General features: G+C 44.8%; 1 protein-coding gene across 1 annotated transcript; it reads right to left on the bottom strand.

The window, feature by feature from the left end:
• Positions 1-9,866: 9,866 nt before the first annotated feature.
• Positions 9,867-23,012, bottom strand: LOC115391705 (lactoylglutathione lyase). Its single transcript, XM_030096040.1, has 6 exons — positions 22,844-23,012; positions 12,200-12,282; positions 11,923-12,063; positions 11,531-11,598; positions 10,652-10,741; positions 9,867-10,114 (listed from the first exon to the last, which is right to left on the bottom strand). The coding sequence occupies exons 1-6, from the start codon at positions 22,910-22,912 to the stop codon at positions 10,020-10,022; spliced, it is 546 nt and encodes a 181-aa protein (XP_029951900.1). The 5' UTR covers positions 22,913-23,012; the 3' UTR covers positions 9,867-10,019.
• Between the last annotated feature and the right edge of the window lie 869 nt (positions 23,013-23,881).

Genomic DNA, 23,881 nt, shown 5'->3' with positions numbered 1-23,881 from the left:
GTCACCAAATGCAGCACTGACAGCCAGACTCAGACAGGTTGTGACATGAGGGGTGACATTGAGTGTTATGGAGATGCACCACAGAGGATTGTGGATCAAGGCCTAAAGAGCGTAAAGAGTCCAGAGTAGAGGAAAATGTTGAAACAGGTGTGGCTCGGACTGAGAGTGCTCAGAAAGAAGAGGGAGAAAGAAGGTATCCCGAGAGGCAAAGAAAAGCACCTGCGTATTTAAAAGAGTACCAGTGTAAAGCTGAGTGTAATGATGTCAAAGGGGGAAATATTGATTATTTGTACCGGGTGGCCTACGGCACACCTAAAACATTCAAGGAAGCAATGGACTCTGAGAGGTCAAAAATGTGGGCTGATGCCATGAAAGAGGAGATGAACTCTCTGACAGAAAATGAAACTTTCACTCTGACCTCACTGCCAAAGGGCAAACAAGCAGTGGGAGGCCGCTGGGTATAGACAATGAAAGAAAGCCCAGAAGGATCCGAGCCCTGTAAAGCCAGGTATGTTGCAAAGGGATATGGTCAAGTGGAAGGGATCGACTACAAAGAGACATTTTCCCCAACTGCCAACATGACTTGTGTTGGAGCTCTCATGCAGGTCGCTGTACAGGAGGATCTCATCCTGCACCACATGGATGTGAAGACTGCCTACCTCCACGCTCCAGTGGACTGTGAAGTGTATATGGAGCAACCGGAAGGTTTTGAGGTGAAATCAGAAACAGGTGAACATTTGGTGTGCAAACTCAACAAGTCACTGTATGGCCTAAAACAATCCGGGCGTAACTGGAACATGTTACTGCACGATCATCTCACAGAGAATGGATTTGTACAAAATGATGCTGATCATTGTGTCTACAGCAGAAAGTCTGAGAATGAAAAAGTGATCCTGTTAATTTGGGTTGATGACTTAATCACTGCAGCGAGTAACAACAAATTACTCAGTGATGTGAAAGAAATGTTGAAGCGAAGGTTTAAGATGAAGGATATGGGTCCACTTAAACACTTCCTTGGTGTCAACTTTGATCAGAGAAAGGGAGAGATCAGAATGACTCAAAAGAAACACATCGAGAGGATGCTGGCAAAGTTTGGAATGTCAGAATGTAAACCAAGATCAACACCCTGTGAACAAGAGTTAAACTTTGACAGCGAGGGTGAAGTGATTAACCCAACAGGATGCAGGGAGATGGTAGGAAGTTTGATCTACATTATGACATGTACCAGGCCTGATCTGAGCTGGGTTGTAAGTAAACTTTCACAACACCTAGCAGAGCCAAAACAGCAGCATTGGACTGCAGTCAAACATGTGATGAGGTACTTAAAAGGTACTATGGCTCAGAAACTCCACTACAGGAAAAGTGAAAAACATCTGAAGCTTGAAGGATAGTGACGCTGATTGGGCAGCAGATAAGGATGACAGGAAGAGCACAACTGGATATTGTTTCAGTTTAAGTCAGAATGGTCCAGTTATATCCTGGAAGAGCAAGAAACAGCCAACAGTGGCACTATCCACCTGCGAAGCTGAGTATGTTGCACTGGCGTCCACTACACAGGAGAGTGAGAGGGGAGGAAGTGTGCTGTGTCTGCTGAATGAATGATGGCGGCACCCAGTGAGACCGCTGCGTTCTGATAAACCAAAAGCAAAGTTTTCTGCAATCAAAGCCGTGTGTAAACCGAAAATTAATGGAAAACCGACATAATGCCACCCAAGAAAGCACAGGGGAATGAAAATGACGGAGGAATGGAGGAAATCCGTAAATCGTTGGACAGCATGTCGGGTGAGCTGACGAAAGTAACTCAACAGCTGACCAAGCTCATGCAGCTGTTCGATGAAGTCAAACAACTCAAGCTAACAATCGCGGAAAAGGACAAAACTATAGCCGAGCTTGAAAGGAGGATTGACAATCTGGAGCAATACACTCGAATGGAGGATGTGATTATCACCGGGCTTGATGTTAGACCTCGCTCGTACGCGAGAGCGACAGAGAACGGAAGAAATGTGAGCGAGGACGCGGACGCCGCCGATCTGCTAACCCTGGAAAGGCAAGTGCTGCGTTTTCTAGCCGAAAAGGACATCATCGTGGACGCGAACCATATCGCGGCGTGCCACACTCTCCCGAGGAGAGACGAGACAAAGCCTGCTGTGATATTGCGTTTCGTCAACCGCAAGCATAAAATCTACGCCAGGGAAGGAAATAAAGGGTTCAGACGTCTATCTGAACGAACACCTCACCAAGGAGATCGCTGAGATCGCAAGAAATGCTCGCCTTGTGAAAAGAAACAACAAGATCAAAGCAGCGTGGACGAGGAATGGTAAAGTATTCATTCAAATGAAAGGACCCCTGAACAAGCCACAGTAATTCTGGTAAGAGAACTAACAGACCTCGACCAGCGCGAGTAATGCCACAGATTCTTTCCAAACCTGACATCTGCAGAAACTTACAGTCTGGATGGAGGACCACATTACCATTTTTAGTTTTTTCACATTGGCTGGGAAAACTGTCACTTTGTGAAGGCTGTGAACATTCCTTTCCTCTTGCTCCTTTTTGTTGTTGAACGATATAAAAATGAGACTCCAGCAAATTAAGATTTTTGTCGAAAGTCAGTGGTCCATTGGATTTTTTGTTGATTTTTTCTCTGACAGACTGAAGACATCTGAACACTCCCAGCACACAGTGTTTGGAAGTTCTTGTGAAATCTTTGGTGTATGTCTGTACTGTGTGTGTGGATGTGTGTGTGAATCCTATTTCATCATCGTATATCTCATAGTAAACAACCTCGATTATACTGTATGATAACAAACAGTGATGAGAATCTAAATGATGCATGGGGTATTTTGGGTGACTCTGACATAACTGATGATGATAAATATGAGCCATATACTAGTGATCTACACACACTCTGACAATCTACAACTAGACACACTTGATTCTATGGATTACAAAAGCAATGAGTTTGGTTCTGACGTAGACCTGGATAACAATTATATTACTCCCTCAATGAACAGCTGTAAGTATTATAATAATGAACAATTCAATAAGCTCAAAATAGACAATGCCTTCACAGTTATACACATAAACTGTAGAAGCCTTTACAAAAATTATAATGATATAAAAGCATTCCTTAATAAGTTTAAAAAATTCAATGTCATTGCTTTGTCTGAGACATGGGTAGAGGTCAAAAAAGGGTTAGATGTCAAACTGAATGGATATGAATTATATATATTAAATAGAGATGGGAAAAGAAGTGGGGGGGGGGGGTTGCCTTGTATGTTGACTCAAATTTGAGAAGTAGGTTGGTTGAAAGTAAAACCACCTCCATTGAAGGGATCATGGAATGAATAAGCGTCGAAATTGAACTTGAAGACTATAAAAAAATCCAAGTAAGCTGTGTGTACAGAACGCCGGGTTCTTGTTCAGATACATTGAACCAAAACATTGGGAAGCTGTTTATGGAGGCAAATAAGAATAAGATTATCTGTGGGGATTTTAATATCAGCCTTCTGAATCCTTATAATAGTATAAAAACATCTGACTTCATTTCTACAATGGATGCCGACAATCTTTTTCCACTGATCCTCAAACCAGTAGAATTTCAGTGAAATCAGCCACCTTGATAGATAACATTTTCACTAACGACATAGATAGAGAAATCACAGCTGGTTTACTTGTGGCTGACGTTAGTGATCATTTACCCATTTTCGGCATTTTTCATCAACTTGTACCAAAGACACACGTCTCACAAGCAGCAACCCACAAAGCATTGAGACACAGAACACCTGCAGCCGTGGCTGCCCTTCAGGCAGACCGGCCTGATCAAACATGGGCGGAGGTCTGCGCCACCCCCCACCCTGATCAAGCATATGACGTTTTTCAATCTATTCTAATTAACCTATATGATAAACATTGTCCATTAAAAAAACATATTGTCAAAAACAAAGTTTAATCGGAAAAGCCATGGATCACACGTGGCACAGCAAATGCCTGTAAGAAAAAAAATGATCTTTACGGACAATACATAAAATATAGAACTAAAGTTACTGAACAGAGGTATAAAACATATAAAAATAAGTTTTTTTTTTTTGATTGATTGATTGATTTTATTTGTTTCATTCAAGAAATGAAAAGGAACAGAAAGAAGTGAGACTTATGATGTCTGCCCCTATCAACATAAAATAAATGACAATTTGTCAAGATTTGTTAACATATCACAAAAAAAATGCAAAATTCAATACAACCATTTCACTAAATCAAAATACCAATACGACCATTTCACAAATAATTACAGATCAAATACAACCATTTCCCAAAATGTAAATACAAAAAAAACAAAAAAAAAAACCTTAATGAAATATTTTCAAAAGAAACAATCAATTCTAAGTTTGACCATTCTTTAAAACAGAGTCGTTCCCTCCCAATAACTGTGCTTTTAAACATTTCTTGAAGATGTGAATGGACTGAGACCTCTTCATTTCACTGTCAAGTTTATTCCATAAATGGATTCCTTTTGTTGTGATGCATCTTTCTTTCAATTTGGTTCTTGATTCCGGTCGTTTGAAAACTTCAGTTCCTCTTAATCTATATTGACTGTCTCGCTTTGCAAATCTATTCTGTAAATTAAATGGTAACTTTTTCCGGGGAGCTTTATACATTGTTTTAAGAAGGTTGAGTTCTACCAATTCTTTAATTTTTAAGGATTTCAATTTTATAAATATTGGGTTAGTGTGGTCTCTGTAACCACTTCCATTCACCACACGAATCGCTCGTTTCTGTAAGAGGAAGAGTGGTTCAATGTAGGTCTTACAAGCATTTCCCCAGACTTCAACGCAGTAGGTCAGATATGGTATAATCAATGAACTGTACAACAGAAACAAAGAATTATTGTGAAGTGACTCTTTCAATTTGTACAGAACAGCAATGGTTTGAGAAATCTTAGTTTTAATGTGCTCTATATGGGATTTCCATGTTAGTTGTTCATCCAGCAATACACCTAAGAACTTCATTTCCTTTGTTCTTTTGATCTCTATACCTTCCACTGTCAGTGTTGTGTCAACGTCTTTCCTTCTGTAACTGAAAATCATATATTTGGTCTTACTGATGTTCAAAGATAGTTTGTTAGCGTTGAACCATTTTATAACATTCTGAAACTCTTTTTCCACAATTTCTAATACTTCATTTATATTGTCTCCAGCATAATACAAAGTAGTATCATCCGCAAACAAGATGCATTTCAATAAGCTGGAAGCAGCGTCAATGTCATTGATATAAAGAAGAAAGAGTACTGGTCCAAGGACGGATCCTTGAGGAACCCCACAAGTTACGTTTCCATTTTTAGATTTTATATCGTTGATTTGAACAAATTAAGTTGATCAGTATAATCAGAAATAACAAGAAATTATATTATCACAAGTTATTGGAGCACCATCAAAATGATGTTCGAGGAACATGGAAAATATTAAATAGTATAATCAAAAATGGTAAGAAAAGAAAGGAATTTCCCCATTATTTTATTAATAATAATAATGAAATTACGGACTCCAAAGACATTACTAATGACTTTAATGATTTTTTTGCAAATGTTGGACCCTTATTAGTTGATACAATCAAACACTCCAAGAATGTACAAGTAGAATCCAGAAATACTAAAAATCACACCTTAAACTCTCTTTTTTTAAGAGACGTGGATGAATTGGAAATAATAGACATTGTAAATAAATTTAAGAATAAAAAATCAACTGATCACTGTGGCATAGACATGACATTTATAAAAGATATAATTCATTTTGTAGTCAAACCATTCACCTATATTTGTAACCAATCTTTTCTCACTGGTATTTTTTCACAACAAATGAAAATAGCCAAAGTAATCCCTATATATAAAAACGGTGATAAACACTCATTTACTAACTACAGACCAATGTCCCTACTGTCCCAATTCTCTAAAATCCTGGAGAAATTATTTGTTAATAGGATGGATAAATTTGTTGAAAAATACAGTCTTCTCAAGTGATCAGCAATTCGGATTTTGATCAGATGGGTCAACCCTAATGGCAGTCATGACTCTTGTTGAAGACATTGCCACTGCAATGGACAACAAAGAATATACTGTAGGTGTTTTTATTGATTTAAGTAAAGCCTTTGACACCATCGATCATGTATTACTCATGGAAAAGCTTCAAAGAGACGGCATCAGGGGCACTGCTGCTGCATGGTTGAACAGTTACCTCAGCGATAGAGAACAATATGTACACTATAACGACGTCAACTCAAAAAAACAACTCATGACACATGGAGTTCCGCAAGGCTCTTTACTGGGTCCCAAACTCTTCAATTTGTACATAAATGACGCACCTGATGTATTAAATGATGCTAAGTGCCTGTTGTATGCTGATGATACGAGTCTCTATTGCTCAGGTAATGACCTGCACAGGCTCATGGCCACAGTGGCCCATGAGCTCACACTCCTTAAAGAATATTTTGACAATAATAAGCTGTCCATGAATCGGAGTAAAACCAAATACATTATCTTTGGAAATAAGACAATAAAGAGCAACATCAATTTAAATGTCAATGAATCAACAATTGAGCGTGTGCAGGCCAGTAACTTTCTAGGCATTACAGTCGATGATTAACTCTGTTGGAAGCAACATATACATACTATAAAGTCAAAATTAGCAAAAAATGTTGGTGTAATAGGAAAAATGAAATCAGTATTAAATAAAAACTCACTTATGTTATTATACAATTCCCTAGTCCTTCCATATCCTACCTATGGGGCAGAAATATGGGGAAATAATTATAGTGTCAATATTAACCCTGTATTTTTACTCCAAAAAAAGGCAGTTAGTATTGTTAGTCACGCTGATTTTTATGCACCATCCAATCCCATTTTTGTGGCGTTAAAAACATTAAAAATATATGACATTATTGATCTAAATACATTAGCTGTCATTTACAAAGCATACTATAATAATCTTCCAAACTGCATTCAAAGTATGTTCGAACATAGAAAGAATTGTTCTAATCTTAGGGGCTCTTGCATTTTAAAAAAAACAAAATAGGGTAAGAACAAATAAAAAATGCAAATGTATCTCAGTAATGGGAGTGGAACGAACTTGATGAGGGTATAAAAACATGCAAGACCTTGAAAGTATTTAAAAAGCAGTTGAAAAGATAAACTCCTGAAAAATATCAATCCCAGGGAAAATAAACTAAAATAACCAAAATGATTTTGAATGGACTCCTCTTATCTTGTAAATGATATCGATAGATATTAGCCTGGTTTTCTCTTCTCCCGTTTGTTTGTCTTTTCTTGTCTTTGTCTTTTGCCTACGTTTTTTTTTCTCTTTTATTCCTTTTCTCCTATGAAATATGGAAAATTTTGTTTTGGTTGAAAAGGGTTAGGCAAAATCAGTTTTGACCTCAGCCTGAACCCTTCGGTCACAGGATGATGTAGTTGATGATTTTGATGAGTTGTTGTTATTGATGCTGATGATAATAACTTATGTGGATGGAGACGACGATGATGATGATGATGATGATGATGATGATGATGATGCCATCATCGTACACAATTGTTACAATGTTTATTCTTTTTCCATACTGACCGAATAAATCTACTACTACTACTACTACTACTACTACAGAGTATGTATCTTGTACAACTACTTAAAGGGATGGATAGTGAAAATCAGCATGTACCAGTCAGGATATACGAGGACAACCAGGGAGCAATCGCTCTCTCCAAAAGCCCAGTATGCAGACAGAGAAGCAAACACATTGATATAAAATATCACTTTGTTCGGTCTGCACACACAGAAGGGAAGATGTACTGCTGAGTACTGAGTACTGCTGTACTACAAACATGGTGGCTGATGTCTTTACCAAGCCAGTGACAAAGGCTAAGTTGGAGAAGTTCAGAAGGTATTTATTTGGAGAGTGATGTGAACTGAAAGATGGAAATGTTTCAAGTTTTTGTTTGTTTTGTTTTTGTTTTTGAAACTCTCCTTACCCCTGAAATGTTTTTCAGTTTGTATATTTATTTTTGTTTATCACCACAGTAAGCTCCACACGTCTTTGAGTGGGAGTGTTAAGTTTATTTTTGAAAATACATGCAGCAAAGCCACGTTCTAGCTGACGCAGTGACATCATCACGTGTGCCTGCGTGCACTGAGACGCCTTTTTTTATATGCGTAAATAAATCCAGTCTGTGTGAGTTCCCAGATGAAAGAAACATGGAGGTCCGTCTCTTCTCTCATGGGAATAATGAACTTTTCTTTGGCAACCGGTGAAAGAGACTGGAGCAGAGATGTCCAACGCAACACCAATGCATCATTATTATTATTAAAGTAGTTTCTGAAACAGATCAAATGATGAACCACAATAAAAACAATAGAATAGAGAAATCTCTGTATTGTAATTTACACAATGCTTCTCTAGAGTGAAATACTCACTTTATCTTCATGGTTTCACACGTTTATGGATGTGATCTGCAGTTTTTTCATTTCTACGTGTTTCCACTGCAGAGCGGTCACTGTGCTGGTTGCTATGCTGGTTGCTAAGGACTCTGACTGCGACCCGGAAGGGAGTTGATGTGTGTCATGAACTGGATTTTTTTTTCTTTCAGGATGAAGTTTTTATGGTAACACTCTCCTTGAAGCCCCCCTGTATAACACATTATAAGTACATTATAGCACTGTATAGCTACAGTTATAAACACTCATAAATGATCACAATGCTTTATAACATCAGGACCGAACCCTGACCCTAACCCTGACCCTAACCCTGACCCTAACCCGATGCTGTATAGAGGGTTATAAAGCATTGTGATCATTTATGAGTGTTTATAACTACTTATAATGTGTTATACCGGGTGCTTAAAGTAAAGTGTTACCGTTTTTACTTTTAAACTAATTTGTCCACTAAGATTCTTCTGTGCATTAAATAACAAATAGATCTGGGCCTCCGGGAGGCGCTACAGGACAAGAAAAGCCTGAACAGACTGAGCTGTTGTTCATGTTCCAGAATTACTGAATGGAAGAAATGATCCTGCACAGCCTTGGCTCCAGTCTGCAGTCAGCCGACCTGAACCCTGACCGTTCCAGCTGGTCACGTGTCTGGTCTGGTGTTGTTTGTGTCTTTATGTACATTTTATTCCAGTCAATCTCATGTATTTATGTCCTCCTTGTCCTTTTTTAGTCTCTATGCACTGAATGTTGTCGCCATGCTGTCTGGTTTTTTGGACCATGAAGATTCCGTTCTGTTCTGTTTCAGTCATTTTTTAATTTGTTCTGCTGCGTTTCATGGCGTCACAAAATCAAACAAATGCAGAGTTTCCCAGACACTCGTGGTTGCCAGAGGCCCCCCCCCCCCCCCCATTGCTGGACCACTTCCTGCTCAAACCAAACCTCACACTCTTCCACCCTCCTCTCTCATCGAGGCTGTTTGTCCTCAGGACAGTTCAGGGACACACCCTGCTCTGACCTTTTACCTTTGACCTCTGTTGTCTTTCACACAAATTTGTATCATCTCCTCACAACACAGGAAGACTTCTGGCCTCGGTGCACCTGACAGGAGGCGATACGGTGATGACTAACACACAGCTTTAACACTGGAGGGACCGACCGACTGTGTGTGTGTGTGTGTGTGTGTGTGTGTGTGTGTGTGTGTGTGTGTGTGTGTGTGTGTTCCTCTGGCTCCTCTGTCCTGACCGGTCTCGACCAACACTGTTCCATCACTTCAGTGGTTCGGTTCTGTCCAGACGGCAGACAGAGAGATGAGGACTGTTTCTTTCCACTGTGATGCTGCAGCGTCAACATTTCAGCGTTTATTCTAGAAAAACAGAAAATGAGGAAACTTTTGATTTTTAACTCAAAGATCCATTTATTTTCCGCTGTGGCTTTGTTTTCATTACATAGTAATACCGCCCGCTTCCCGCATCACATTCAAACTGAGGAGAGAGCGCCGACTCCACAGCTCGGCCAATGAGAAGAGCCGGAGAGCCTGAAGCACACGCCTCAGGCGGAGGTGATGGAAACCATGTTGTTCGGACTCAGGATCTCGATCCAGTAACCATCGGGGTCCTGAATGAAGGCCAGGCCCTTCATCTTACCTGCAGAGAGGCAGAAGACAGCACATTACTACAGGAGGAAGATGGAGAGCAGCTCACAGCAGGCTGGACAGCATTTAGTAACAACTCAGCATCAGGAAGCGGAATCTCTAGTTTATAATGTAAACCCAACTGCTGCTGCAGCAGGGGTGTGTGTGTGTGTGTGTGTGTGTGTTCTTGTATTTCTATCCTTGTCGGGGCCAAATGTCCCCACAAGGATAGCAAAACGTGGAACGACGTGCCTTGTGGGGACCTTTTTCCGGTCCTAAGTAGGAGAAACAGTGTTTTCTTGACCATGTTGTTGTTACTGAAAAAAGTAAAAGTGCAAAAACATTTCTTTAGGGTTAGGCTTTGTTGTGGTGTGGGTTAGGGTTAGGGTAAGGGTCAGGGTTAGGGGCTAGACATGAATGGGAGTCAATGGAAGGTCCCCACAAGGATAGAAATACAAGACTGAGCGTGTGTGTGTGTGTGTGTGTGTGTGTGTGTGTGTGTGTGTGTGTGTGTGTGTGTGTGTGTGTGAGGTGACCCAGAACATCTCACCATCATCTGGCTTCTTCACGAACTTCACCTCCTGTTCTTCGAACAACTTGCAGGCTGCATAAACATCAGGCACAGCGATCCCGATGTGTCCTGTCAGAGCAGACCGTCACAACCAGGCCAGCACGGTCTGGGTCCCAGTCCCAGTCCTGGTCCCAGTCCTGGTCCCAGTCCCGGTCCCAGTCCCAGTCCTGGTCCCAGTCCCGGTCCCAGTCCCGGTCCCTGTCCTGGTCCCAGTCCCGGTCCCAGTCCTGGTCCCTGTCCCGGTCCCAGTCCCCGGTCCCAGTCCCAGTCCCGGTCCCAGTCCCCGGTCCCAGTCCCCGGTCCCAGTCCCCGGTCCCAGTCCCGGTCCCAGTCCCGGTCCCAGTCCCCGGTCCCAGTCCCAGTCCCGGTCCCAGTCCTGGTCCCTGTCCCGGTCCCAGTCCCCGGTCCCAGTCCCAGTCCCCGGTCCCAGTCCCAGTCCCGGTCCCAGTCCCCGTCCCAGTCCCCGGTCCCAGTCCCCGGTCCCAGTCCTGGTCCCAGTCCCCGGTCCCAGTCCCGGTCCCAGTCCCGGTCCCAGTCCCCGGTCCCAGTCCTGGTCCCAGTCCCCGGTCCCAGTCCTGGTCCCAGTCCTGGTCCCAGTCCCGGTCCCAGTCCTGGTCCCTGTCCTGGTCCCAGTCCCGGTCCCAGTCCTGGTCCCAGTCCCCGGTCCCAGTCCTGGTCCCAGTCCCCGGTCCCAGTCCTGGTCCCAGTCCTGGTCCCAGTCCCGGTCCCAGTCCTGGTCCCTGTCCTGGTCCCAGTCCCGGTCCCAGTCCTGGTCCCAGTCCCGGTCCCAGTCCTGGTCCCAGTCCTGGTCCCAGTCCTGGTCCCAGTCCCGTCAGAACTAGCAGCAGATAGTCTCACCGAAGCCCCGCGGATCAGAGTTCCCGTTGTGGTAAGACTGACTCTCATCGGACTCGGAGCCCCAGTTACTGGAAGACAGGGACAGACATGTTAGAGGGTCGGAACGGAGACCACCCGGAGACCACCCGGGGACCACCCGGGGACCACCCGGAGACCACCCGGAGACCACCCGGAGACCACCCGGAGACCACCCGGGGACCACCCGGGGACCACCCGGAGACCACCCGGAGACCACCCGGAGACCACCCGGAGACCACCCGGAGACCACCCGGGGACCACCCGGGGACCACCCGGAGACCACCCGGAGACCACCCGGAGACCACCCGGAGACCACCCGGGGACCACCCGGGGACCACCCGGGGACCACCCGGAGACCACCCGGAGAGCCTCACTGCGTCAGCTCGATGGTGGCTCTCCTGGAGAACGTCCAGGCCGTCTGCTCCTTCACGTCCGTTGGGATCTCCTTCTTGTCCTCATAGCCCAGGAAGAAGAGCGAGAACCGCATGGACGGGAAGTCGAACTTCTGCAGGAGCCTGGGGGGGGGGGGGGAGAGAGAGAGAGAGAGAGAGAGAGAGAGAGAGAGAGAGAGAGAGAGAGAGAGAGAGAGAGAGAGAGAGTGTCAACAGACTGCTGGTCTTCAGCTAGAACCTCCAGACAGATCAGGCTCACGTCATTCCCAGAATCCGGGTGTAGAAATCCAGAGACTTGACAGGATCCTTGACCCGGAGCATGGTCTGCTGCATCATGAAGTCCTGGGGGGACAGGAAGCACACGTCAGGACCGAACAGCCACAGTCCAGTGGGGCGTCATACTGAAGACGAGAGACAACAAGAGGAGGACGTCCTTCGTCCCCTACAGGCTCCATGGACATCTCAACCTAAAGCCCGTTCCGTAAAGACAAGCGGGGCGAAGCATCCAGAGCCAGAGGTTAAATTACAGACAGGGTCCAGGATCCAGGAGCATAGTGTGTTTGGACTGTACCAACTGATGGGGGGGGGGGGGGGGGGGGTCAGATGGTACGGCCCACAGTGGGACCTGCTGCAGACGAGTGGAGCGGTCTGACAGGAAGTGCTGTCAGAAGGCCCAGAGACTGGCCGGACTGCAGGGGGGAGATAAGGAGGGCGTTCTCCACGGCGGTCCTCGGTTCACAGGCCTGGTTCCAGAGAGGAAGCAGGAACTCGTCCACGGTCTGACATCGCGTTCCGGCGGCAACCATTTCAAGAAAACACTGAAATCTATGGTCCCTTTACACCAGAACTCTCAGCGGTCCCCCACCGTGGACTGGCAGGACGGCAGGTCAGGACCGCCCGGTGCCAAATGATCCGTGGCCCGGTACCGGTCCATGGCCATGGTTGGGGATCCCAACAGCAGAACCGCAGGCCCTGTTTACATGGGTGTTTTTTTTTTTTTCCTCCAATGGGTTTGAAAACAACAAACCAATAAAGAGGAAACCCATTCCTCCATGGAGAAACAGCAACACCGTCAGAACGTTAAAAAGAAGCTGCAGGAGAGCTGAGAGGAGATGGAGGGAATCTGAATTCACTGCTCAGTACGAGATCTTACAACTACTACTCCAAACGTATGATAACTCAGTCAAACGGTGCGAACTTCCCACTTCTCCAAACTGATCTCAGAGGATAAAGACAACCCCGGTTCCTCTTCTCCATCTTCAACACTTTAACAGGCACTAATTTTAATGATAAAGCTTTTCAGGCTCCGGCAGACGCTCTCTGTGAGAACTGTGCAGACCACTTCAGAACTAAAGTCATGGACATCAGGTCCGGTCTTTTACCCCAACATGGACACAGCTGAACCGTTGTCCATGTCTGAGGACACACTGGACAGTCTGGACCTGGGTGATGAAGGACTCCTGGTCCAGTTTTCTCCAAGTTAAACCAACAACCTGCCTTCTGGATCCCATTCCCACCACTGTAATGTCTTTTTGTGGTTCTTTGAGGAACAGTTGTTACATTTCACGAACTGCTCTCTTCAGACGGGTGTCTTCCTTTAAAACGGCGGTGGTGAAGCCCCTTCTGAAGAAGAGCAATTTAGAACCCAACGTTCCTAATAACTACAGACTGAATCCAGCTGACTGTTTTAAAGTGCAGTTTTAGAAAGGCTGGTTTTTAACCAAGTGAAAGACTTCTTAATCAGAAATAGCATTTTAGAAGGACATTGGTCTGGTTTTAGAGTGAACCACAGCACCGAGACGGCCCTTTGAGAGATTTTAAAAGACATCTGGTGGAACTTAGATTCCAAAAAGTCACAGTGGGCACATTTACATCACCACGTATAAGCTGATTATACGTGGAGTGGATTGTAAATGCATCTTGTGAACACCGAGTGGATCCGCTTCACTCGGAGCGGACTGTATTTTGGAGCCGACTGTACAAGGTGGTCTACTCCAATCGACAGTCCGCTCCGTGTCCCTTACAAACGCGCCTGACAGCGGAGTGGATTAAACAGGGGAGTGTTTGTTCTGCGCATGCGTTCCCTCGTACGTAGTAACATGTGACGTGTCAGTAAGGGAAGCAGCACAGTCAGAAAACCAGCAGAGAACGCCACGGTGGTGGAAAAACACTTTTTTAATAAAAACCCCCGACAGAAAAAACATTGGAGAGGCGAGAAGGACAGCAAATCGAGCAACAGTGAGTTGTATAAAGAGCTCCGTAGCAGAATACGAGCGATCGCTGGCTGGTGTTATGGATTAACTGGTTCCCGTGTTAACGAATGACGGTGGAGGTCTGTGTGAACACCTTCTGATTACAGCAGTTGTTAAAGTAAGACTCACTAAAGACTGTAAACCTACACACTCACTGTAACTGTCGATAGCCGACGTTCTCCAGAACGTCTACATGTTTCAGCCTGTTGGTCACAAGTTAACACAGGCACCAGTTAATTAGAAACATCGGCATGGAGCAGAGCTCACACCGAGACGTGGCGCTCGGCGGCGGCGCTCCGGCCAGGGAGCAGCGCTCCTTCAGCAGGTATCATGGAGATGTTGGGACATTATCTGAGGAGAGATCAGCAGATAAAACTCTCTGCTGGGTCTGAGGACTGCTGCTGCAGAGAGGAAGACTGGAAGGTCCTCGTGAGACTCTGTCCTCATGTCACAGGATGCCGTATAATCCTCGTTCACCAGGGTCCTGGTGAACGAGGATTCATCGTGGATCGCTTAGTACGCTGTACATGAATACACTCCTTTAATACGATTGTTTACAATCGGATTGAAAAAACACCATGTAAACTGGGCCAGTGTTGGTTCTACTGGACCTGAGTTCCACATCGTAGACCACCACATTTTAATAAAGTGGCTGAGCCACCTGGTGGGCCTCTCTGGTACTGTTCTTAAAGCTCGTGTCCGGAGTTTTGAAAGAGAGAGGTTTTTTTTAATCCAACGTCTGGAGGCTCCGCCCTCCCTCTGCTTTCATGAGCGACCAAGCCACGCCCCTTTAATTGTGCACGCGAAGTATTTGTCGGGTGAAAATGAGAGCCTCTGAGTCCTGCAGCATCCTCCATGTTGAGCTGTTTCCGGTGGATGTTCAGCAGACAGTGGATATATCTGCTGCAGAGCAAACTCTCCTCTGCTGGGCGAGCGACGTGCTCTCTGGCTGCTCCACACTTTGACGGCACGACAAGGCGGAAGCTCGAAATCTATTGGCTGAAGCTGACCGGCGCTTTTTCGGATAACATGGGGGTCTATGAGACGAAGGCGGGGCTCATAAATAAATGTTTATATTGCTTTATGCTAATATATTGTAGTATGGAACCAGACTGACACATTGAAGCTCTGTTGAAAAATGATACATACGTTGGAAACGAATGGAAACTCCGGACACCAGCTTTAACTGGTTCAGTTCTTTTCTCACAGATCCATGTTTTTACGTCAGTATGGATACATGTTCCTCAGGAACCCATGAAATTAGATGTGGAGTTCCCCAAGGCTCAATCTTAGGTCTCATTATTTTTAACCTTTACATGCTTCCTCTTGGGGACGTCATCAGGAGACACGGCATCAGTTTCCATGGTTACTCCGATGATACTCAGCTGTTCAGCAGTTTCCATAGTTACACTGATGATACTCGGCTGTTCATCGCCGTGCCTCTGGATGACTCAGGGTCCTGACTCATCCAGAGACACGGCGATGAACAGCTGAGTAGAACAGCCAAACAGAAACCATTTTTAACAGTATTCTTAACAGTATCTCAGACATGAAGTCATGGATGTCAGTGAATTTCCTGCAGCTCAACCAGGAAAAAACAGGTTTTAGTTATCAGTCCCGAAGGCCAGAGAGAGAAAACTTTACCTGAACTACGAGGTTTTAAACCCGAACAATTTGTTAAAACCCTGGGAGCAATTCTCAACTCTGAGCTGAATTTTATTCCACATATTAAAAATATAACTCAGATTGGTTTTTATCATCTTCAGAATATAGCCAGTGTCGTCCGTTTCTTTTTCAGGCCAGCAGGAGGCGCCATGCTTTTATTGCCTGTAAGTGTTGGTGAGATTACTGTAATGCCTTGCTCTCTGGTGTGGGGAAAAAAAAAAAAAAAAAAGGATTTCAAACCTACAGCAAAATGACTATTTGTCAACCTTCTTATTTAATAAATGAACAAAATGTGGAAATTCATGCAGAGAAAATGGCACATGAATTTAATTCTTTTTTTGTGACATGTAGGCCCAAACCTTGCAAAATCAATTCCTCCAGACGATGATAAGATAAGTTCCAACAGTGAGAGCAGAGTCCTGCAGCCTCTGTATCGAGGTGAAATTGATGAGAATGAAGTGATAGCAACAGTTTCAAAACTAAAAAGTAAAAAAATCATGTGATAGTGATGGTCTACATGTTCATTATTAAAGAAAGTATACATTGCATATTAAGTCCACTAACCTACATATTTAATTAGTCATTCAGTACAGGGGTGTTCCCAGAGAAGATGAAGGTAGCCAAGGTTATTCCTCTCTTTAAATCAGGTGAAAGACATGTCTTACAAATTATAGGCCAATATCTTTACTGTCTCAATTTTCAAACATTTTGGAGAAGCTGTTTGTTAAAAAACTTGATTATTTTATTGAAAAACATTTGTTGTTACATGAAAATCAGTTTGGCTCTCGGAGTCGTCACTCAACAGCTTTGGCATTATTGAAAATCACAGAGGACATTACTACACAATTAGCTAACAGGAATCACACAACTGGAGTTTTTATTGATCTTAAAAAAGCATTTGATACGCTGGACCATGGAATAATGATATCCAAACTACAGAAATATGGAATTACAGGCATTGCATTACATTGGGTCGCTAGTTACTTAAAAAATAGACAACAATATGTTGAATTTGGAGGTTATCAATCTAAACTACAAACAATTCAGTGTGGAGTTCCACAAGGCTCAGTATTAGGCCCCAAACTTTTTATTTTATATATTAATGACCTCTGTGAATTTTCAAAAGTGTTGCGCTTTGTCCTTTTTGCAGATGACACAAAATTTTTTGTGTCTGGAAATAATTTAAAAACATTAATAAAAACGATTGAGGAAGAAATGGTCCTGCTTCAGAAATGGCTTAATAAAAATAAATTATTGTTAAATTTAAGTAAAACAAAGTTTGTTGTTTTCAAATCAAAAAAGTTCAGAAATTGTAAACTTGAATTTAAATGGAAATTGTATAGAAAGAGTGTCTGAATTTAAGTTTTTAGGAGTATTCATTGATGACAAGTTGAAATGGAAGTCACATATTGGACACGTAAAGAAGAAAATATGTAGAAATATAGGTGTGATGAGTAAAGTTAAGCATTTGTTAAATTATAATGCATTGAGAATATTATACTGTTCTTTAATTTGACCATATTTGATATATTGTTTGGAGGTTTGGGGTAATGTATATCCTACTCATCTATTACCTTTAGTTATTTTTCAAAAGAGGGCTCTTAGAATAATTAATAAAGTTGCTCCAAAAGAGCATCAACAAAACTATTTCTGAAGTCAGGACTATTAAAATTAAGGATTTAATTGATGCACAAACATTAACAGTCATGTGTAAAGCAAAGATTCCTGCCACCTTGTGGTTTGCAAACACTTTTTATTTTGAACAGTGAACAAGTAGAACAAATCTTGATTTTAAACATAATTCTGCAAGAACGACTCTGAAAGGAATGTGTGTTTCTGTCGCAGGTGTAAAAAAAAGGAATTCTTTGGAAAAAGTTGTGAAACAAAGTTCAAACATTTTGCAGTTTAAATGTAAGTTTAAAGAAAAAATATTTAACTTTTATGCAAAGGAGCAACAATAATGATGTGATTGATTTATAGATTGATTGTGGCCGTCGGAGGTTTTTTGTTTTCTTGTTTGAGTTTGGAAAAAAGACTGGGGTGGCAGTTAAAAAGACTTCTCTTCATCCTACTCCTGCTCTGGTACGTGGGATGTGTGTATTTTGTGTTCTTATAAATTGTATCCATTTGTTGATGTTCTTTTCTCTTCTTGCATTCCCATGGAAAAGAATAAAAGAAATGAAATGAATGAAATGACAATTATTACAAAACTCAGCGTAGTGCTGAGAAGGACCGGGGGGCGGGGCCACATTACACTGGTTTTTCAGTCGCTGCATTGGCTTCCTGTCTGCTTCAGGATGGATTTTAAGGTTCTCCTGTTAGTTTTTGAACGTCTTGACGTTCTCGCTCCTTCTTCAGCTGATCTGTTTTTACCATATGGACCCTCGGGGCCCTGAGGTGCTCAGGCAGCGGCCAGAATTAACGAAGACCCGTGGTGAGGTTTGGTTTTCACAGGGAACGCTGGCAGACGGGGTCTGGAGCATTCCTGAACCCCCCCCCCACAGGGCGGGGGCAGGCCAGTGATCATCCATCAGGAGTCTGGGATTTCTGGAGCTGCACTGAGGATTGTGACGAGGATGCGTGGAATACTGTCTGAAGCTCAGGAGCATGCGAGAACCCAGAGAAAATCACCAAGACCAGACAGAACAGCGCCGTCTGTCCCCAGGCTCTAACAGGACCGTGTCCTCAGGGCCTGCAGGAGGCTCCAGGGTGGCCCCGCCCTCTGGAGGCGGAGGAAGCCGATTGGTTGTAAGGTACCAGCTGCGTTCTGCCCCATACCGTGGAGAGGTCAGGTGACGGTGGACCACAATGCACTGCGGTGGGCTTCTTCATAGCCTGGTAACTCATTTTCATGGTTACTATGACAACCCCAGTGGACTGACCGAAGCTCAGGACCCGGGTTGAATTAGGAAAACACACTTTGAACATTGTTGAACACCTGAATCAAAATGACCAACAGGACCCGTTCTGATTGGACAGATACGAGGGCGTACCCAAAAGTCCCTGGAATTTGACTGTAACTTTTTATTTCTGACATTTCAAAATAAAACATCACCGTCGCCTTCAAAATAATCTCCATCCACATTAATGCAGCGCTCCAGCCGTGCCTCCCACTTCACCAATGCGTCGTCAGACTTGTGTGTAATTGTGTCATTCAGGACCGGCTGTGATTTTTCTGTCCCCTCCTCCACATCTGCAAACCGCTGTCCCTTCAGCTGCTTCTTCAACTTGGGGAACAAGAAAAAGTCACTGGAGGCTTCATCTGGAGAATCAGGCGGATGGGAGAGGAGATTCATCTCATTCTTCTCCAGAAACTGCGTGAGGCGCAGCGCCGTGTCCGCTGGCGCTCTGTGGTGGTGGATCAACCGGCTCCACTCCGCCACGACGCTCTGCTTCCTCCTCACATCCTCACGGAGCGTCTGAGGACTTCCTGTAGTAGTCCTGGTTTACAGTCTGACCTGGAGGGACGGACTCGCTGTGGACGAGACCCTGGACAGCCAAGAAGCAGCTCAGCATTGTTTTCACGGCTGAGCGGACCTGACGCGCCGACATCTGGCCCTTCTCAGACCCCCGGACCACTCATGGACCTGAGTCTTCCCCAGAGCAGCATCCTTGTAGGCTTGCTGCAACAAGCTGAGTGTTTCTGCTGCTGTTTTTCCAGCAAAAAGCAGAATTTAATGTTTGTGCTGCTCTGGCTTCACAGTCAATGTCGCCATTTTGGAAAAATCGCAGACCGCCGCTGCACTGTGTTGCTATAAATAGCGCCTGACAGGCGTCAGCGTCACTCTGGGAGCTCAGATTTCTCACAGATGTGCACGAGGCTTACCTGCAGCACATCTGACGGCCAGAAGTCGAAACTCATTATTATTATTGTTTTCTGACCAAATTCCGGTTTCGTGTGGGTACCCCTTGTATGATCACATGGGGCGACAGTAGCTCAGAGTGGGTCGTCTCATAGCGGGAAGGTTGGCGGTTCAATCCCTACTCCCGCAGGCGTAAAACTGTCGTTGTGTCCTCGGGCAAGACACTTCACCCACCTTGCCTAAGTATGAAAGTAGTGTGAGAGCTGGGTTTCCGTTATCCGGTGATTACTGGACTTTGACCGGTAAAAGTCCGACATATTTTAACACCACCGGTCAAAATGTCCGGTGAAAAATATTCCCTCCAAGCTCAATTTTTATTTGAATATTCAATCCAAGCAAAGTTTGAATTTAAAAAAGGCAGTTTCCACCTCATTTTATATATAAAAAAAAACAACAACAATAAAACCCCGAATTTTTACTTTTATTAATAAGCCTGGTTTATATATATAAAAAAACTCTTTTTTTCAGGCGGAACTAAACTTGCAGCAGTGTTTCATTACTCCGACAAAGCGCGCAGCACAACAACAATACAGCGGGAGACACGTGTGGAAACAGGCGAAACTTAAAGACTTTTTTACTGAACAAAGTAGTTGAGAGGAGAAAGGGTCAGAGCTGCAGAGCCAGGTGAGTCGCTGTCACGGTGCCGATCCGACCGTCACTACTGGGGAGCTGACCGGGACGCCGCCGTCTGACTCCTCACTCATTCACGCATCAGTTTTTGTAAACAGTCCACTCAGGGTGTTACACAACTTTACTTTGAAAATAGAACAAATATTTCTAGGACCAAATTATTTATGTTTTTAAATGGCTTTGTCACTTAATAACAGGAATAGATTTTTTTACAGGCTTGCTGTACAGGTGAGTAGACTTGATATATATGTCCTGATCTTTGGTCAAATCTTTGAAGAAATTCCGCTCCCGTTCTATTGAAGTTTAGAACACAAAATTTGACAAGCGAGAGCGGGGCCCTTTGAAAAGTGTACCCCCCCAATAATATTTGACCGGGAAGTCAAGCACTTGTCTGGTAAATTGAAAACCTGCTGGTCACGCTGGCCGGTGCCATTTTTTTATAGCGCAAACCCTGTGTGAGAGTGAGTGGTTGGAGGTGGGAGGGGCCGATGGCGTCAGTCTGCCCCCCCCAGGGCAGCTGTGGCCACAGCAGCAGCTCAGCTCCACCCAGTGAGCAGAGGATGAAGAATGCAGTGTGAAGCGTCTTTGAGTGTCCAGAACAGCGCTGTATGAAACCACTGCATCATTATTATTATTATCATTATTATTATCATTACATGACCATACTGTATTCCACACAGTGGAAACATGGCAGTTCACTACCAGCCTGGATGTGCTGGGAAAACACTGACTGACCCCTGGACCTGCACATGGACATAGACCTGGACCTGGGGCTAGACCTGGTCCTCGACCTCTATCTGCTGTGACCATCAAACACCCTGAGCTGTGCAGAGTGGTGAGGAGCTGCTGTGTGAACACACACACACACACACACACACACACACACACACACACACACACACACACACACACACACACACACACACACACACACACACACACACACACACACACACACACACACACACACACTCCACGCTGCTGTATTCTGAGAAGAGCGGTGAACTCTGACCTCTCCACATCTCACTCAGGTGTCGACACATTCCGTCCTCCAGAGGAAACACTCACAGACCTTCACAACAAGTGGAACTCCTTCAAAGTAAAAGTGAAGCCGTGCAGTCAGTGATAAGGGACGGTGGTGACTGGAACACACACTCGCCCAGTCCTGGTTCAGCTCCTGACAGGACAGGAGCATCGCTCCGCTCACATCGTGTGTGTGTGTGTGTGTGTGTGTGTGTGTCTATATTTGAAGATGTCTGACTCCCAGCTGTTGGTTCACACATCCGTCTCACAGAGCAGAGGGCAGAGGTTCCACTCAGTCTGGAACCGTTCCAACGAGTCCAGCTGGTCCAACCCCAGGAGGACAGTTCATCACACACACCCTGGCCGTTTTTACGTGACAGCTTTAATTCATCGTGATTTCAGAATAAAAGTTTATTCCATTTTAAAATGGTCTTGTAAACACCTGAATACAAATTAAAAAGATTTCAAATTAAAGTCCAATCCAAATAGGTTCATCAAACTGAATATCTCCGCCGTCACTCAGCTTTACGTTCCTTCTGCCGTCCCCTCGCCATCGCACAGATTCCAAGATGGCCGCCCAAAGCAAGCCGAGCGCTCGAACCGAGACGAGTTGTTCATTGACGCTTTAGAAGAGACGGATGTAATGAAGAGTGGAGGACAGCAGAATGAACGTGCGAAGCTCTTTAAAGCTGTGCTGCCAAAGTTCTTCATCAAGAAAAAGAAAACAGCAGGAAGTGGAGGTTGCTACTTCCTGTAGACGTAAAAACATCACTTCCTCCTCCTGTCCAATCAGAACCTTCACAGCCTGCAGCTTTTCAATCCAGGAGAATGAACTGGACATTAAATCTGATTTACTGCTCCGCTAACAGGAAGGAGAACACTTTGTGAATGATTCCCAAGTAAAAACCACCAGGTAACCATGGTGACGGAGGGAGGAGCAGGACACACAGAGAACCTCCGGACCGTCAGACACATTGTTCAGCTCGTTTTACTCCAACTTTGAGGGCGTGCAACAGGATTTGAAGATTTCAGCTTCGCTTCCACTGCCTGACTCTCTTTAACGGCGCTGACTAACGTCTCTCGCCATGAATCAACCTTCTCTATCCTGTCCTCCTTCAGTTTCACTGTTTAGCAGTTTGAGACAGAAAACTCAGTGGTTCCCTCTGAGATGAATCCGCGTCCTGAAGCCCGGCTCTCCGAACCGAACCGAACCGAGCGGCCCGGCTCTCCGAACCGAACCGAACCGAACCGAGCGGCCAGGCTCTCCGAATCGAACCGAACCGAGCGGCCAGGCTCTCCGAACCGAGCCGCCCCGGCTCTGTCAGTCTGGTTCAGGTTCGGCTTCCCTCCACAGACCGGCTACCGGGGCGGCATGCAGCCGCGAACAGGGCGAGAGCAGCGGGACGGCCGAGCGGCAGAGACCCGGAGGACCGACGGAGTGTCCGATAAAGGGCGCAGGCCCGGCGCTACCTTGGTGACCGGCGCTCCGTCCTTGCAGGCCGCCGCCGCCGCTTCGTCCGACAGGCCCGAGTCGCTCATGTTCCCTGAAGCCGACGAACTGCCGCCCAAGTCCCGCAAACAACTCACAGACACGCCGAGCCAGAGGCCGGAAGCGGAGGCGGCATCCGGGAGCTTCTGTCAGAATAAAAGTCTGACACACCGGAAGCTCTGGAGATATCCGTTCAGCTGTCAGAATAAAAGTCAAGCATACAGGAAGTTTCTGAAAGGCCCTTGTTGCACAGCTGAAGGTCCAAAGTCCCAAATGTTTTAGTGTCGTCTTGGTCGGGATAAGAAGGTTTGAATCCAAATAAAGAAAAGTGAGAAATTCATTTCAATAGTTTACTTTCTCCGCTCTGAGACGTTCACAGGAACTACTGAAGATCTGAGGCGGATAAAAACAAACCTCTGAAAACAGCCGGGGAAGGTTGAAACGGGTGAAAAAGCTCAACATAGAAAAGTAAAGTTTTTTTGTTGTTGTTACTTCAGACGGAAAGAGACACACAGCAGAAGTGTGTCTCTTTCCGTCTGAAGTAACAACAACAAAAAAACTTTACTCTTCAAACATTTGGAGGCTCAAGTTTAAAGGAGTGTGGAAACGAGCCTTCTTGGTCCTGGTCCTGATCCTGGTTTCAGGGAGTTCCATCTGTTTTTTAATGGTTACATTTGATCAAATGAGAACGTTTTCACATAAGAAATCTAAAGCCCGTGTCTTAGTGGCGCACTAGAAGTCAGTATGAATGAGGCAGAAAACACGTGAAGAGTCCAGAAGATTCATCAGTGTCCATGCTGCTTTCAGAGCGGCGGGATCTACCAGGCGGACCAGGCGGACTTCAGTCCAGTCCAGGAGCCAGACCGACTCTTCTCCCTGCAGGATCTGAACCACACAAACATTCTGAAATATCCTGAATCGGCTCACAGTGTTTGGGTAAAAATGACATTTCCAGGAGGTTAAACAGCATAAAGACGGAGGCTGCTCTGCTCACTGAGTGGTGGAGGAAGGACTCAGCG

The sequence above is a fragment of the Salarias fasciatus genome, chromosome 1 (genome assembly GCF_902148845.1).
Source record: "Salarias fasciatus chromosome 1, fSalaFa1.1, whole genome shotgun sequence".
Classification (NCBI taxonomy): domain Eukaryota; kingdom Metazoa; phylum Chordata; class Actinopteri; order Blenniiformes; family Blenniidae; genus Salarias; species Salarias fasciatus.
Note: the sequence above shows the minus strand (reverse complement) of the source record. Positions and strands in the feature narration are given on the sequence as shown.